The following is a 15,610-nucleotide window of genomic DNA, read 5'->3' on the forward strand; positions in this document are numbered from 1 at the left end:
TCTGACGACCCCTTGGCTACTTTACGTGTCTTCTTCCTCCTCTCATAGCACTCCCACTGCTCCCCCGACCATGAAATACAAAAATCACAAGGCTCGGAACGAGAGCACTTGCGCGCACACTACATGGGGGTCCACTTGTTCAAGAGGACCTAAAGGCCCCACACTTACAGCCCTCCACACCAGGGCACACTCTCCGGTTGTTTGGGGGGCGGAGGGGGCTTCTCACCTTCGTGGGCTTGCATGGCTTCAAGTTCATGATGCAAACCACAAAACTCAGCAAAAAAAGAATTCAATAAGTACTTACAAAGATCCACACTCAAAGTACTACACAAAGCAAAAGTTTAGAAAAAGAACAGCTTCGTAGTCAAAACCATAGAAAGTCTCACAACGATGGCAGGCAGAGGTGAACACACACACGCTTCATCCGACAGCGTCCGAAAGCAAAGTGATATGTTTACCTCCAGTCGGGCAGGACTCCCGACCATCGGACAAGCAGTTACTTCCGAACTACCTTGTTTGAAATCATATGACCGGTCCAGCTGGTGCTGTAATTCCTTATGTAAAGGACTGAGGGTTTGTATTACTGTCAGAACAAATTTGCATTTTTTAATAAATTACAGCTCATTAGCAAACACATTTGTAGCAAAATTATTGCTTCCACAGGAAAGATCAAACATTTCTTCGCAAATTAGTTATAAAACAAACTCCCCAAACCTAATTATTATATTTTTCATGATTATTTCCAAAAAATATCTAAGATTTTTCTGTAAAATTTCACATTCATCAGTTTTTATTATTTCTAAGCCCCTTAAAGATGTTCCCATTGCTTTAGGAAACAAATAAATCATTTGCTGACATAATAACACTAACCTGAAGGGTATATCAGTTATAGTTCTTACCAAATTTTACAAAAAAACTTTTCCATGTGCGTGTTCTTTTTGGCCTGGGAGAAAAGTCATGTATCTTAGGCCCTTATATTTTCGGCCTGTACGCAAGAGGGTTAATGATTTTTATAAAGTACATACAGAACTACCAAAGAGTAGAGAGAGAGCCCACAGTAATGTGTATTATGTATTCCTATAACATAATGCACAATGAGGAAAGAGTTGGTTATATGTAAGCATGTGTTTGTTCACTAGCCAGAAAGCATTTGTCAACAAGAGTCCGTTTGTTCAAACACGAAAGCCTGTCTACTGTCCAATAACCCTATCATACTTACGTACTGGATTTCCCAGTTATTACAAAATATTTTTATCAGACTTAAGCGAATCTTAGTATATGAAGAATAACAATCATGTACAGTGGATCCCATATTTGCGTTCTTCGAATTCGCAGATTCCTCTCTGGAACATTTCCCCCCATTATTTGCAGAAAATTTGCCTATTCGCAGTATTTCTCTGAGAAATATCCACAAATTCCTGTTTTTTTTAATCAATTTAATAGAAAAATGCACTTTTTGTGATAAAACTATCACAAAAACCAGGCATGAACGTTTTTAGTGGGCTTTTCTGGATTTTTAACTAACAAAATAGGTTTTAAGCATTTTTATAGGGGTTCCAACTTTGCGGGGGAGTCTGGTACGCATTCCCCGCCAATATGGGGGGACCACTGTATAACTGAAAAATTTTAACATGAAAACATACATAAACACTGAACTCTTGCTCTCACATCTCCAACATATGAAGATAAAAACTTCACAAGAAGTTGAGTTCCTGGACCACAAGGCAGCAAAGAAGACATCACAACTCTAAAGCAGTCAATGAATCATAGGCTTCTACAAGGTGTAGCATAGGGTTCCTCCCCCTCTTGCTCACTACATACACGCACATTTACTTAAATCATATATTATCTATAACTAATTTATACAGTAAAATTAGATCTTTCAATTGGCATAGATGTGGAGGAACATATGTGACAATGAGTTGGTAACATTTAATCTTAAGGGCAAACACGTATCAGAAATAAAGAAAACACTATGTAATTTGTGCTTGAGCAGCTTAAAAAAATTTATTTTGGTTTTCAACAATTACTACAATTTATGTGACAATCCCTGGAATGGATCAAGACTAAACTCCTGTAAATGATTCTGCAACATTTGTACATTTGGGCAAACACCATTCCAGAGCCTAGCATGTAATGCTTTAATTTCCAAAGCCAGTGTACCTATTTAACAGAGCATAGTAAAATACCATACTATCAACTGTTAGATGATTGGCACAGTCATTATTTTATTTTTAGCTGTGCCATCAGGTCACAAGGGCTTTGTTTTTTATAGGTTCTATGCCAAACATTTTCATTTCCAGCTCTGCCATCAGATCACACAGGCTTTGCTTCTCAATAGGTTCTATGCCAAACATTTTCATTCAAAGTATACATCAGTGTTGTTCTCTTGTAGCATGTGAAAACCTATTATATACAGTATCGAGAATGGTATCATTACAACAACAATATGACTTGTCTTGACTAGCCCTATTCATGGTTTTGTCCACTCTCCACTTCACTCTGTTTTAGAATAATATACGTACAGACAGTCCCCAGTTATAGGCAATCAGGTTTTACGGTGCTTGTCAAGTGATGATAACTGTATTTTCGGCGCTGACATGCGCTAATCTCCACTTAACAGCAATGCTGATAACCAGAGATCGGCGTTGTTGTCATTGATTTTCGGTTATCGTCATGCCATAAGGAATAGAATCCCTGCCAATAACTGGGGACTGCCCGTAACAAGTCAAACTTGAAAAACCCACAAATTGAAGAATAAATAAATTCAGAAGTGCACACAGTTTTGAAGTGTCACGCTCCCTCTTGAGTGTGGAATTCTTAAAACCCAACTCCTGGTTAATTTATCTCCACACTGAAGAGGGAGCATGAGACTCCAAAACTGTCCGGGCTTCTGAATAGTATATTTGTTCTCCTATTTGGGGTTTTTTCAAGTTTCAAAGGTTGATACTGATATCATCAAAAGGACAAAATTTGTATTGTATTTTTCATGTATACATTATGCTCTTTACTGGTGTAAAAGGCAGTATCTCTCAATATGTACTATATTATTTGAAATCAATTTCTCCCTGAACTCAGAATTTTAAATATATCAGTTGTGATGAAATTTTAGTTTGCTCATTCATAATAGACAAGACATAGAAATTGATCAACTGGTTTGGGATGACCAACCAGTTTTGTAAAAAAGCAAGAGATGCACACACAAAATGTTTGCATTATGACAGTGTGGCAGTGAATGGAACTTGAAAAGCTTCTTCTGATGGCTTTTGATCACAAGAAGACATTTGAAAGCATCCTGTCTATATTTTGGGTGGTCTTGCATCATTATGTATCTTATAAAATTGTAAAGCTAATTTAAATTATCCACATATGAAGCAGATACAGTTTTGCTGGAGCCTTGTCAAGTTAGTAAGTACTGGGTGCTAAAGGGGATTTTTATGACACCTATGCTGATGTCTTACTGAGGATTCCGTGATGAAAAAATGGCTTGACATGGAAGAAGTTGCTCTTAAATGTCATATAACAAGATGGGAAATGAAACAGATCCAAGAAAAATAAAAATAACGATGAAATAACGCAGGGAAAGTGTCAATGAAAAAAATCTCTCAAATTTACGAAATAATGATGTTCAATTTAGGTTTTCATGAGTAACAATTTACTGAAAGAAGAGGAGTAGTGTAAATGATACTGTCAACTGGGTTCCTGTGGATTCCAAAAGAGCTGGGAGACCCAAACTTACTTGGATGAGAATTATGAATCGAGATTGGCAATGAAGAGAGATCTGCGAAAGAGGAAGCACATGAAATATCCCAGCAGTGAAATTTCAGACCCTTTATGTCATTGCTTTGGAGGAAATGATAATTATTTTACATTCACTTCATCTCAAGTATTAAAAAAAAAACCCAAATTACTCTGAAAGGATGCTAATATGGCAACAACTTTTATCCAAGAAAAATGATCTTGCAAATACTCCATTGTAGATTTAAAAAGTAATCCGAAACTAAAATAAATCACTTTTATGACTTTTGTACTTACAATGGAGTACAAAAGAACTGTTCCATGGTGAAAATAGCCAACAGTACAGCTTTAAAATTACTTAGAAAAAATATGTCAACAGTAACATTAATTTGGAATTTTAATTATCAGAGTTTACTTTCCTTCAAATGGATCAATGCCAAACTCCTCCTGCAACTGATTTCTTAACATTTTTCTATATTTTGGTAACATGATCCCCTCCAGTTGCTGATAAATCATCCACAATTCTCTCTTAATTGTTTTGCTTCCGTAGGGAGCTCTTACCACACGGTTCCACATCACATAAAAGAAAACCTCACCCACGGCATCTGTCAGCTTAACTGCACAGTCTTGATATTCATCTGGAGGAGTGAACACTACATAATTGACACCTGGATATTCTTCAAGACGTTTTAATTGCTTTACCAACGCAGGACTTTTATTGGCATCTGCTTTAAGAACTTTCACACCTCCCAAAGCTTCTGAGACTTCAGTCATATCTATTGCTTTATGATCTTGTAGGTCTTGTTGCCTTTCCTGTGCTGTTTTCATGCCCATCTTAGAATTACCTTGGCCTAATTTTTGGGTGGTTCCTTGCTTTCCACAAGCACCTGACTCTTGCAATGAAGGATTTTTACTACTGGTATGACCATTACACTCTGCATTCTGGTTCCCTGCTGTAGCAATATTCTCCTTAATCTTGGCATTCCTTCTTTTCATCCTTCTCCACATGTTGCTTATCTCTTCAACTGTTAATTTTTCCCATTCTGGTCCTTCTGCAACCACAGCTGAATGCATCTCTTTCCTTCCTAGGTTGGGGTTCTCCATCTTTAAACGAGCCATTAGGATACAGAGGCTATGTTCCTTCTCTGGTTCATTGCTAGCCATTTTCAACCAACCTGTAAACAGATAAATAGTTAAAGGTACAACCAATCAAGGAATACTATTCAATATTTTTGTCCCCATGTGCTGAATGGAACCAGTAAATATCCCTTTCTTTTATTGTCCAGTATAGTTTAAATCAATCCATACTTCAAACCAAACACTTCATGACCTGTCAAAAATAAATTTTGAATAACAATTTGTATTTTGCCTATGTATACTCACTGGAGCCTTTTATATAAAAGTATCTTTCAGCATGAACTGGAAACTGGTTGAAACTTTTGTAGCAAGGTTCCTAAACAGGTGGAGAGAGGGTGAGAGGAATATTCCCAACCGACTGACTGTGATAGAGGGTGAGTGGGTAATATTCCTCCTGCTAATCATATTTGTATAATCGATGACCTTAATTCTCATCCCACAAAACAATTTTATAATGAACTCACTCGCTTCTGTCAAAATCATGCTCTCCATATTAGTGATGTAATGCTCCCCCCCCCTCCTATTCATATGTACAAAATAGAGTGGACACAATTACAACCACATGGCTGGACCACTGCATCACATCTCCACAACTTCAAGATTCTGTCCTGCAATATTCACTACGATCTTGCAACAGGCTACGATCACATCCCATTACAGGTGTCATTCAATTCAGTACCCCATCCCTCCCTACTGTGAACCCCCTAACTGACTGCCCACCAGCTGTAAACTGGGATTAAAAACCAACAGAAAACCAGATACCGTATATTTCTGTGTATAAGACGACCTTTAGATAAAGTAAAAAATCATGGTAAATTTTCATGAACTTATCTCATATCTGTAGTAGAGGATGACTTCTAAATTACAAAAATGACATTTTTATGATAAAATAATGTTTTACTTATACTTACCTGGTAGTTACACATAGCTATAGTCTCTGACGTCACAGCAGAATTTCAAAACTCGCAGTAGCGCTAGTTGATAGGTCAGGTGATCCCTTCCCCCTGCCCCCTACAGGGGTACTAGGAACTATTCTAGCTAAGCTCAGATATTTTATGCTTACCTGTCCACAGAGGGGAGGTGGGTGGGCTTTCGTTAAGTATACGTAAAACATTATTTTATCATAATGTCCTTTTTACGTATACGACTCACCTGGTAGTTACATATAGCTGATTGGCACCTTCAGGGGGTGGGTCAGTAGGAGAGAGTATAGTAGACTTTGCCGTGTCCTTTGATATGGCAATAGTGAACACATTCTTCAAAAAGAAGAGGGAGCACTTGATAACATACAGGAGTGGCGGTAGATGTACACAAATAGATTACCTCCTTTACAATAGATCAAGGCTGGTGGAAGTTAGGAATTGTAAAGTTATCCCAGGTGACCACGTGGCCCCCCAACATGGTTCCTTTGTATGGATTTAAAGATGAAAAGAGAAAAGAAAACGAAAACGAATGGGGTAAAGAAAATAGTGGTATAAATTGTTAGAGAGGGATAATGATAAGAAGAGAGAGTTCAAGAGAAGAGTGCTGGGAGAAGTGGATCTGGGAATTGAAGATGTGGGAGAATGGTGGAAGCATAATGCATCAGTGATTAAAAGACATGGAAAGGAGATACTAGGGGAAACATCTGGGATAGTATGGGAGGAGAAGGAGAGCTGGTGGTGGGGAGAAGAGGTGGGGGAAGTGGTGAAGGGTAAAAGGGAGGCAAAGAAGAGATTTGAAGAGTCACAGCTGGAGGAGGACAGAGACAGATTAAGAGGAAGAAACAAAGAAGTAAAAAGGGTGGTAGCTCAAGCTAAGGCAAGGGCATATGAAGAGGTTTATAATGAACTGGAAACCAAGGAAGGGTTGACTAAGATACTCAAACTGTCAAAAGTAAGAAATAAAAGAACAAAGGACATCACCCACATTAAGCAAATGAAAGATAGGAATGGTACGGTCATAAAAAAGGAAGAAGACATCCTGAAAAGATGGAAAGAGTATTTCGAACAACTGCTAAATGAAGAAAATGAAAGACTTGTAAGAGAGGATGGACAAGTAAACATGGGAATGGTAATGGGGATATCTAGGGATGAAGTGATGCAAGCCTTAAAAAGAATGAGGAATGGGAAGGCAACAGGGCCTGACTTAATCCCAGTCGAAGTTTGGAAAGCCTTAGGAGAGGAAGGGGTAGACATCTTGTATGATCTGATGGTAAAAATATTCGAACAGGAAAAGATACCAGAAGAATGGCGGGAAAGCATATTGATACCTATATTTAAAGGTAAAGGCGATGTCCAGGAATGCAGTAATTATAGAGGTATAAAACTAATGTCTCACACATTGAAGATTTTGGAAAGAATAATAAATAGCAGGCTGAGAGAGGAAGTTAGAATAGGGAAGGAACAGTTAGGATTTATGAAGGGAAGCGGCACAACGGATGGAATATTTTGCATAAGCCAGCTAATGGAGAAATTCAGAGAAAAACAACGAGACCTGCATCTGGTATTCATAGACCTTGAAAAGGCCTATGACAGAGTGACAGGCAAGAAATATGGAGATGTTTGAGGGAGATGGTGCCGGAAAAGTATGTTAGAATTATTCAGGAGATGTACAGGAATGTGTATACTAGAGTGAGGAGTAGTGTTGGAGAGACGGATGGATTTGAGATAGGAGTTGGATTACACCAGGGGTCAGCACTTAGCCCATTCACCTTCAACATCGTGATGGATGTAATGACCAGGGATGTAAGAGAAGCAGTGCCATGGTGCATATTATATGCGGATGACATTGTGTTGTGTTCAGAGGGGAGGTTGGAGAGGTGGAGAGCAGCACTTGAGGAGAGAGGAATGAGAATAAGCAGATAAAAAACCGAATATATGTGTTCCAGTATTACTGAGGACGGTGGAAGTAGCATAAGATTGGGTGGGGAAGAAATAAAGTACAGAAGTTCAAATACTTAGGGTCCGTATTAGAGGATAGTGGAAGCATGGACCAAGAGGTGAGACACCGAATTCAGGCAGGATGGAATAACTGGAGGGCTGCATCAAGGGTCCTCTGTGACAAGAAGGTCCCTCTGAAATTGAAAGGAAAGTTCCATAGGACGGTGGTCAGACCAGCAATGTTATATCGAACAGAAACAGCAAGTATGAGGAAAACAGAGAAGATGATGGATGTAGCAGAAATGAGAATGTTGAGATGGATGTCGGGAGTAACAAGGGAAGATAGGATTAGAATTGAGTATATAAGAGGATCGACAAAGGTAGCTGAAGTATCGAAGAAAATACAGGAAGGAAGGCTTCGATGGTATGGACACCTGTTACGAAGGGAGGAACGTCATGTTGGAAGACATATGATGGAAATGGAAGTGCAGGGTATAAGGAAGAAGGGAAGACCAAGAGATGGCGTGATTGTGTAGGGGAAGATATGGAATTGAAAGGTATAAATGAGAACGAGGCACAGGACAGAAATCGATGGAGACAACTCATTCGCAATGGCGACCCAATATAAAAATGGGTTTAAGCTAGGAAGAAGAAGAAGAAGAAGAGGTGGTGGGTCAGTGACAGCTAACTACTGAACAAGAAGAATTAAATAGTTCCTTACCTGCTAAGGTAGCCGATTTAGCGATTACTGCCTCTGTAATCCGCTAACCTTAAAGCAACAGCGGGGTGTATAGACCTGGTCGCTGGTTGCTTACAGGAGTGCATGTCGACTAGGGCGTGACGTCTATGCGACCGACATCCATAATGCCCCTTCTCTGGGTGCAGTACCACAACAAAGAAATAACAAGGGATCACCTAACCCTAGACGATTAAAAACTAACCTTAAAACATACTTCATCTTTACCCTAATTTGACTGAGGAGAACTCTAATAGCCTCCGTTCTCTCAGGCAACCACAAGAACCAAATCACCACAATAATAAAAGTAAGGAAGGAATGACTTCCTACGTTCCCTCCCCCAACACTGTGCCAGTCACTATAAAGGGACCTAAGGTACTGCAATTTTCAAAAGTCGTCTGCACATCACTGAGGTAAAATGACGCAAGCACTGACTTACACCCTCAGTATGTAGCCTGGAGTATCGCCTCTAGAGGCGGGTTCTTTTTATATGCTAGAGAAGTCGCCACTGCTCTCACTTCATGTGCCTTTACTCTCGCCATGGTTGTTTCTCTCTCTTGCAGATGCATGTGCGCCTCTGTAATTAAATCTTAGAGATTACAAGATGGGCCTCGGACTGTCTTGGTGCGTTTTAAATAATATTTAACCCTTAAATGCCGAGCCGGTATTTCCGAAAGTGTCTCCCGTATGCCCGCAGCGTTCGCGAGTGAACGCCGAAGCGGAAAAATGTTTTTTTTTCTTTAATCACAGCACGCTTAATTTTCAAGATTAAGAGTTCATTTTTAGCTCCTTTTTTTGTCATTGCCTGAAGTTTTGTATGCAACCATCAGAAATGAAAAAAAATATCATCATATATAAATATTGGAATATATGACAGCGCAAAAACAAAATCATATATAATTGTATACAAATCGCGCTGTGAGCAAAACGGTTAAAGCTAATGAGTTAATTATTTTTTCAATGTATTGTACACTAAATTGCGATGATTTTGGTATATAACAAATTGTAAAACTATCAAAGCAACACAGAGAAAATATTATCAAAATATGATGCATGAATTCGTAACGCGCGGACGTAAAAAACGTAGTTTTCAAAAATTCACCATAAATCGAAATATTGTACTAGAGACTTCCTGTTTGTTGCAAAATGAAGGTAATTGATTGAATATTACTAGACTGTAAAAGTTGTAGCTTACAATTGCAGTTTTCGACCATTTCGGTCGAGTTAAAATTGACTGAAGGTAGAATTTTTTCTATTTATCGTTATTTATATGAAAATATTTCAAAACTGATAAAAGCTACAACCATGGGTTGTTTTTAGTTGTATTCTACATGAAATTGTGCACATTTTAATATATAAAACGTTATGTAACGGCTAATATAAAATGGTGCAAACATTATGACAATCTGACGAAAAAATTTGATTTTTTCGGATGAGTTATCGTGCTGACGCAAGGAAAAAGTTTTTTTCATAAATTCACCATAAATCGAAATAGTGTGTTAGAGACTTCCAATTTGTTGCAAAATGAAGGTAAATGATTGAATAATACTAGAATGTAATAGTTTTAGCTTACAATAGCGTTTTTTACCATTTCCATCGAGTCAAAGTTGACCGAAGGTTGAAATTTTCGCACTTATCGTTATTTATATGAAAATATTTCAAAACTGATAAAAGCTACAACCATGGGTTGTTTTTTGTTGTATTCTACAGGAAATTGCACACATTTTCATATATAAAACTTTATGTTGCGGCTAATATAAAACGGTGAAAATATTACGGCAATCAGACAAAAAAAATTCTGATTTTTTCGGAAGAGTTACCGGGCAGACCGTAAGGGAAAGTTTTTTCATGAATTCGCCATAAATCAAAATAAAGGTAAATGATTGAATATTACTAGAACGTAAGAGTTTTAGCTTACAATTGTGTTTTTCGACCATTTCGGTTGAGTCAAAGTGGACTGAAGGTTATTTTGGCCCTTGGACGAAAAAATTTATGATTTTTTCGGCAGTTACCAAGCGGACGAAGGAAAAAGTTTTTTTTTCTAAAATTCACCATAAATCGAAATATTGTGCTAGAGACTTCCAATTGGTTGCAAAATGAAGGTAAATGATTGAGTGTTACTATAATGTAATTGTTTTAGCTTGCAATTGCGGTTTTCAACCATTTCGGTCGAGTCAAAGTTGACCATAAAACTTTATGTAACGGCTAATATAAAATGGTGCAAACATTACGACAATCGGACGAAAAAATTTCTGATTTTTTCGCAGGGGTTACTGTGCAGATGTAAGGAAAAAGTTTTTTTCATAAATTCACCATAAATCAAAATATTGTGCTAGAGACTTCCAATTTGTTGTAAAATGAAGGTAAATGATTGAATATTACTAAAATATATGAGTTTTAGCTTACAATTGCGTTTTTTGACCATTTCGGTAGTCAAATTTGACCAAGATTGAAATTTTGGCACATCGTTATTTATATGAAAACATTTCAAAACTGATAAAAGCTCCAACCATGGGTTATTTTTAGCTGTATTCTTCATAAAATTGCGCACATTTTCATATATAAAACTCTATGTAATGGCTAATATAAAATGGTGCAAAAATTATGTCAAAGTGACTAAATAATTTCTGAGATGTGTTGCTGATGCTTTTTAGTGCGAGAAGAAAGAAATTCGTGCTTGCGCGCCTGGGTAACGATTGCAAACAAAACAACAGCTTGATCTGTGAACTCTCAGCATCCCTCAAGGTGCGTGATTCAAAAGTTTTTGCCAAGTAGGCTTATAACTATTATTCTGCAAATTTTTAAAAATGATATTGTTATGATACAATAAAGTTTTATACATACTTACCTGGCAGATATATATACTTAGCTATAGACTCCGTCGTCCCCGACAGAAATTCAAATTTCGCGGCACACACTTACAGGTAGGTCAGGTGATCTACCGCCCTGCCGCTGGGTGGCAGGACTAGGAACCATTCCCGTTTTCTAATCAGATTTTCTCTTCCACCTGTCTCCTGAGGGGAGGCTGGGTGGGCCATTAATCGTATATATCTGCCAGGTAAGTATGTACAAAACTTTATTGTATCATAACAATATCATTTTTGTACATTCAACTTCCCTGTCAGATATATACTTAGCTGATTGGCACCCTTGGTGGTGGGTAAGAGACAGCTACTACTGAAATAGACAGGTAAACAACATACGTTGTAGGTAATAACAAAAAACCTTGGTTCCTAGCTGATTAGGCGGAAGACTTCGTGGCTACTGCCCAGGAGTCTGCTTCGCCTCAAGAGCCTCAGCGAGATAGTGACCTATGGCTAAGAGTTCTTGTAGGTCTGTCAATGGGGTCTTATCCACTTACTCGGCAGAGGCTGAAGGCATTTGTCAATGAGTGCTAAACCACTAACATGACAACACACCTGCTTAAAAGCATAATCAAGGAGCACAACACCGATCCCGATCACCTGATCCTAACACCTGGGTTAGTCTTATAGATTGAAAGGAGTTATCCCCAAACTCCTAACAAACGACCAAAAACTCGAAACCATGACAAAGACGAATACTAAACAGTTATTATAATAAAATAATAAAAAAAAAAAAAGTTTGTACACCCTCACCTGTCAGACACACACCCAGTTCCTTTCTGACAAAGGCGACGGCCGCCTGTGCGACATCTTGCGCCCCTGCCAGGAGAAAACCACGAACATATCTAACAGGAGAGTTTAACGTACACACTAAATTAATAAAATTAATACAATTAAAAATTAAGGATCAGTATTTGCTCCATGTCCCAGCACGGTATCCGCCGAAACATACGGACCAAGAGAGAAGCATTTCTCGTACGTTACCCTAACATCCTTCAGGTAATGAGATGCAAAGACTGAATTGTATCTCCAATACGTTGCATCAAGGATGTCCTTCATAGACATATTCCTTTGAAAAGCCAATGAAGTAGCAACTGCTCTTACCTCATGAGCCCTGACTCTGAGCAGCTTGAAGGAGTCATCCAGGCATTTATCATGAGCCTCTGTAATAACACTCCTTACAAAGAAGGCCAAGGCGTTTTTAGACATCGGTCTCTAAAATTATGTAGGATAAAAGTTGCTGACACAAGAGGTCTGAAATCGATCCTTTTAAAAATATAACGCCACAACTTAACAAACTTACATAGGTTATAGGCTACTACCTACTTGTCGGCTACCATAAAGACCCCATACACTGAACAATTATCGTTATCGACCCACAGACACACACACACTATTCATACGGTATGAACAATCTCCACACCAATTTCAGTCTGAACAAAGATTTTTTTCTCTGGAAGACATGGCATCATCTCTAGAAGAGACGTACGCAATAGCGTTACATCGGCAGGCAAACCCATACATTGGACGACGATCTGTGTATGACAGACTTAAGTCACAAGCCAGCAACCTGGTCGTGACAGATTCCCACCGAGATCGTTCAGGCACGAAGCTTCGCCCACTTTTGTATTCAGACAAGCCCATACACAATGTTTTTGTGAACAATACAGACAGTCATTCATACAATCGCTCAGTGTACGGGGGTCCTTTAGAGTACCTTCCCTATGCTACCATTTTTGATGATAGGTAGCTAGCAGCTACCTTCCCCTATGTTACCCCTATGGGAAAGGCCAGACCCCCAAAAGTGCCTGTTAAGTTGAGATGCTATTTTTGTATTAGCTAGGCTAGTATACTAGCTAGGTAGTTTAAGAATTTCTGGTAGTATTTCTACAGAAGCAGTCTGTACAGACTGCAAGGAACATAACCGCGGATACGACATCCACTAGGGATTGGGGGCCATCCAAAATGTATTTTGCCGTGTTTAGTACTGGCCCCTGGGGGGTTAATTACAGTCGTCCGAATAAATATTAGCCTACTTAAAATTCTTCAGTAGGTAAAATTACATAGATAAACCGCAACTGCCATAGTCTAGGTCGCTGCTGATAAGTACCCTAGATCTACCGAATTTCTATAAACCATACCTGGGGTGACCAGACGTCCCGTCCCGTATTTGACGGAATTGTCGCGTATTTATGACATTTGTCCCGTATCGACCCTCCCCGGGATGCCTTTTGCCCCGTATTTTCAATATATAAAAAAAATTAAAAAATAAACAAGCGAAATTTGTACTGAGCATCCCCCCCTTCAAACAATCAAGTGGAGCGACTGTTCTCTCTGATGGGCCAACGATGGGGTGGGTGTAGGAACCGGTGCAGTGTTAGAGATGATAAAGTCAGAACTACAAATAAAGTGCAATTTCACACTGTCCTGTTCGTTCGGAGTTCATCACATATGCTCAAACCAAACACCATCTCTTGAGAGCAGTAGGATCTAGTAGTGCAAAATATGACAAATGAAAAATAACATTACAACAATGAGGAAAATAATTTTAAAAGGATTATTGAAAGGTTTTCATCATATGTATTTTATTGTTTGCAATTTATTCAATATATTACGGCAAGTCACTTTTGTTATTAATAGATCCTTCAAAGCTGCAAAACATGCTTGATTGCAATATTCTAATGCTGTGACACATGTAATGAACAGCTGTTTGTAACAAAATCTACGACGAATGCACTTTGAGACAAAAGAAAAGTCATAAAGAAGGCTGAGAAGGACTTTGCCTTCGTCACTCCGTGCATAACTTCTCATAAGTTGTGTCTAGGTATATTGTTCAACTACCTCTTCAATTTAAGTGTCCCGTATTTCAATTTCAAAATCTGGTCACCCTGACCATGCCTACCTAAGATCTAAATCACGTCTGGGGCTGCTTAGCTTTAATTTCAAAAGGCGCAACCTACCATAATATAGGTACCTAGGTACTACCTATTATATAAACGACAAGATCTTCCCCCGTCAAAAAACAAACTTGGATAAGAATTCCTTTCATTGTCATCATGCCCATACCTACCTAGGTAGGCTAATACCTAGGTAGTAGTACCTGGCTACAGCTAGGTATGCAGTCATAACCTAACCACCGAGGGCTACTGGGTATTCCACATTAAGCTACACCACAGATCTTCGGAGCAATGTCACAGTTACAATGAATTATCATATTAACACTCATGTCGTACAGAACAATTTGACATCATAAACCAATGAATCCAATAACCCATAACATACCTTAAGTCCTTTTCCCAAGAACAACAACGGCACAGAGACCTCGTGGATCAACACAGGCAGCGGATTTAAAGAAACCCGGGTGAAGCTTCCGTTCCTCGCTGCAGTTGGGGGAGGAGTTTTGGCCTCTTTGGAAAAACCGACCAATCTGCATTCAGCGCTTTCTACCCTGGACCTCCGTCCACCAATCACTTCTCTTGTATTGTGTGGTCCCTTTAAATGTAAACACAATGTGGTTTAACCGGCCCCTACACTACCAATAATATTGACTCAATCCTAGGTGTCTTCAATCATTTGCCCTTACACTGCTTAATAATACTATTTGTTTCTGCTCAATAATATTTGTTTGACAATAATCGTCATTTCTCTATCGGCCTTCAAAGCGGCAAATGCTATCTGACGAGGATTTAGTTTACACATCCGTAGGGTTTTTTGTTTTGTTTTTGTTTTGTGAGAGGAGATGTATTGTGATAAGAAAAACTACGTATTTTTAATATTACTGAAGCATATCCTCGATGAAGTTCAACGTGGGAATAAGGAATTTGAAGCACAGTGACAAGATCCAACTAAACTGTTGAATGACCTTGTTCATTTTACTGATTCAGTCATTTTAAAGGTAGTCATCCCAGGAAAGAAGATAAAAGAAGGGTATGTAATATACAAAGCTTCTTAGATCCTAATCCATACCTGGATTACGGATTTAAGAAAGAAATGTCACAAAATAATTTTCCTGATGAAAAAGATATTCGTAGGAGAACTCGTATAGCAGTAGAACTCGTATAGCAAAACTTCAACAATGGTTGCCAGGCAGTCAATGTCATATCTCAGTGCAAATGAATGCCTGAAACCAGTAAATCCTCCAATATTGGATCTAGCAAGGATATCTATCGACAGTGATGAACTTCTCACCAAAACTGAATTCCAGTGGAAAAACCTTCATTTCGTAGTGTGGCAGCATAATAATTCGGAGATCCCTTGAACTCTGGACAGAAATC

At 38.6% G+C, this 15,610-nt stretch overlaps 1 protein-coding gene across 2 annotated transcripts; it reads right to left on the reverse strand.

Moving 5' to 3' along the window:
- Positions 1-1,978: 1,978 nt before the first annotated feature.
- On the reverse strand, positions 1,979-14,800 carry LOC135226998 (uncharacterized). Of its 2 annotated transcripts, XM_064266728.1 has the most exons (3): positions 14,619-14,800; positions 8,912-9,049; positions 1,979-4,913 (listed from the first exon to the last, which is right to left on the reverse strand). In XM_064266728.1, the coding sequence occupies exon 3, from the start codon at positions 4,900-4,902 to the stop codon at positions 4,150-4,152; it is 753 nt and encodes a 250-aa protein (XP_064122798.1). In that variant the 5' UTR covers positions 4,903-4,913; positions 8,912-9,049; positions 14,619-14,800; the 3' UTR covers positions 1,979-4,149. The 2 variants fall into 2 exon arrangements, with proteins under 2 accessions (XP_064122798.1, XP_064122797.1); XM_064266727.1 differs by lacking the exon at positions 8,912-9,049 and having other exon boundaries at positions 14,619-14,794.
- Positions 14,801-15,610: the final 810 nt, after the last annotated feature.

This window comes from Macrobrachium nipponense, chromosome 15, assembly GCF_015104395.2.
Source record: "Macrobrachium nipponense isolate FS-2020 chromosome 15, ASM1510439v2, whole genome shotgun sequence".
Taxonomy (NCBI): domain Eukaryota; kingdom Metazoa; phylum Arthropoda; class Malacostraca; order Decapoda; family Palaemonidae; genus Macrobrachium; species Macrobrachium nipponense.

Excerpts from the sequence above, each read along its gene's own strand:
- LOC135226998 (XM_064266728.1), bottom strand. The coding sequence starts at position 4,902 with ATGGCTAGCAATGAACCAGAGAAGGAACATAGCCTCTGTATCCTAATG.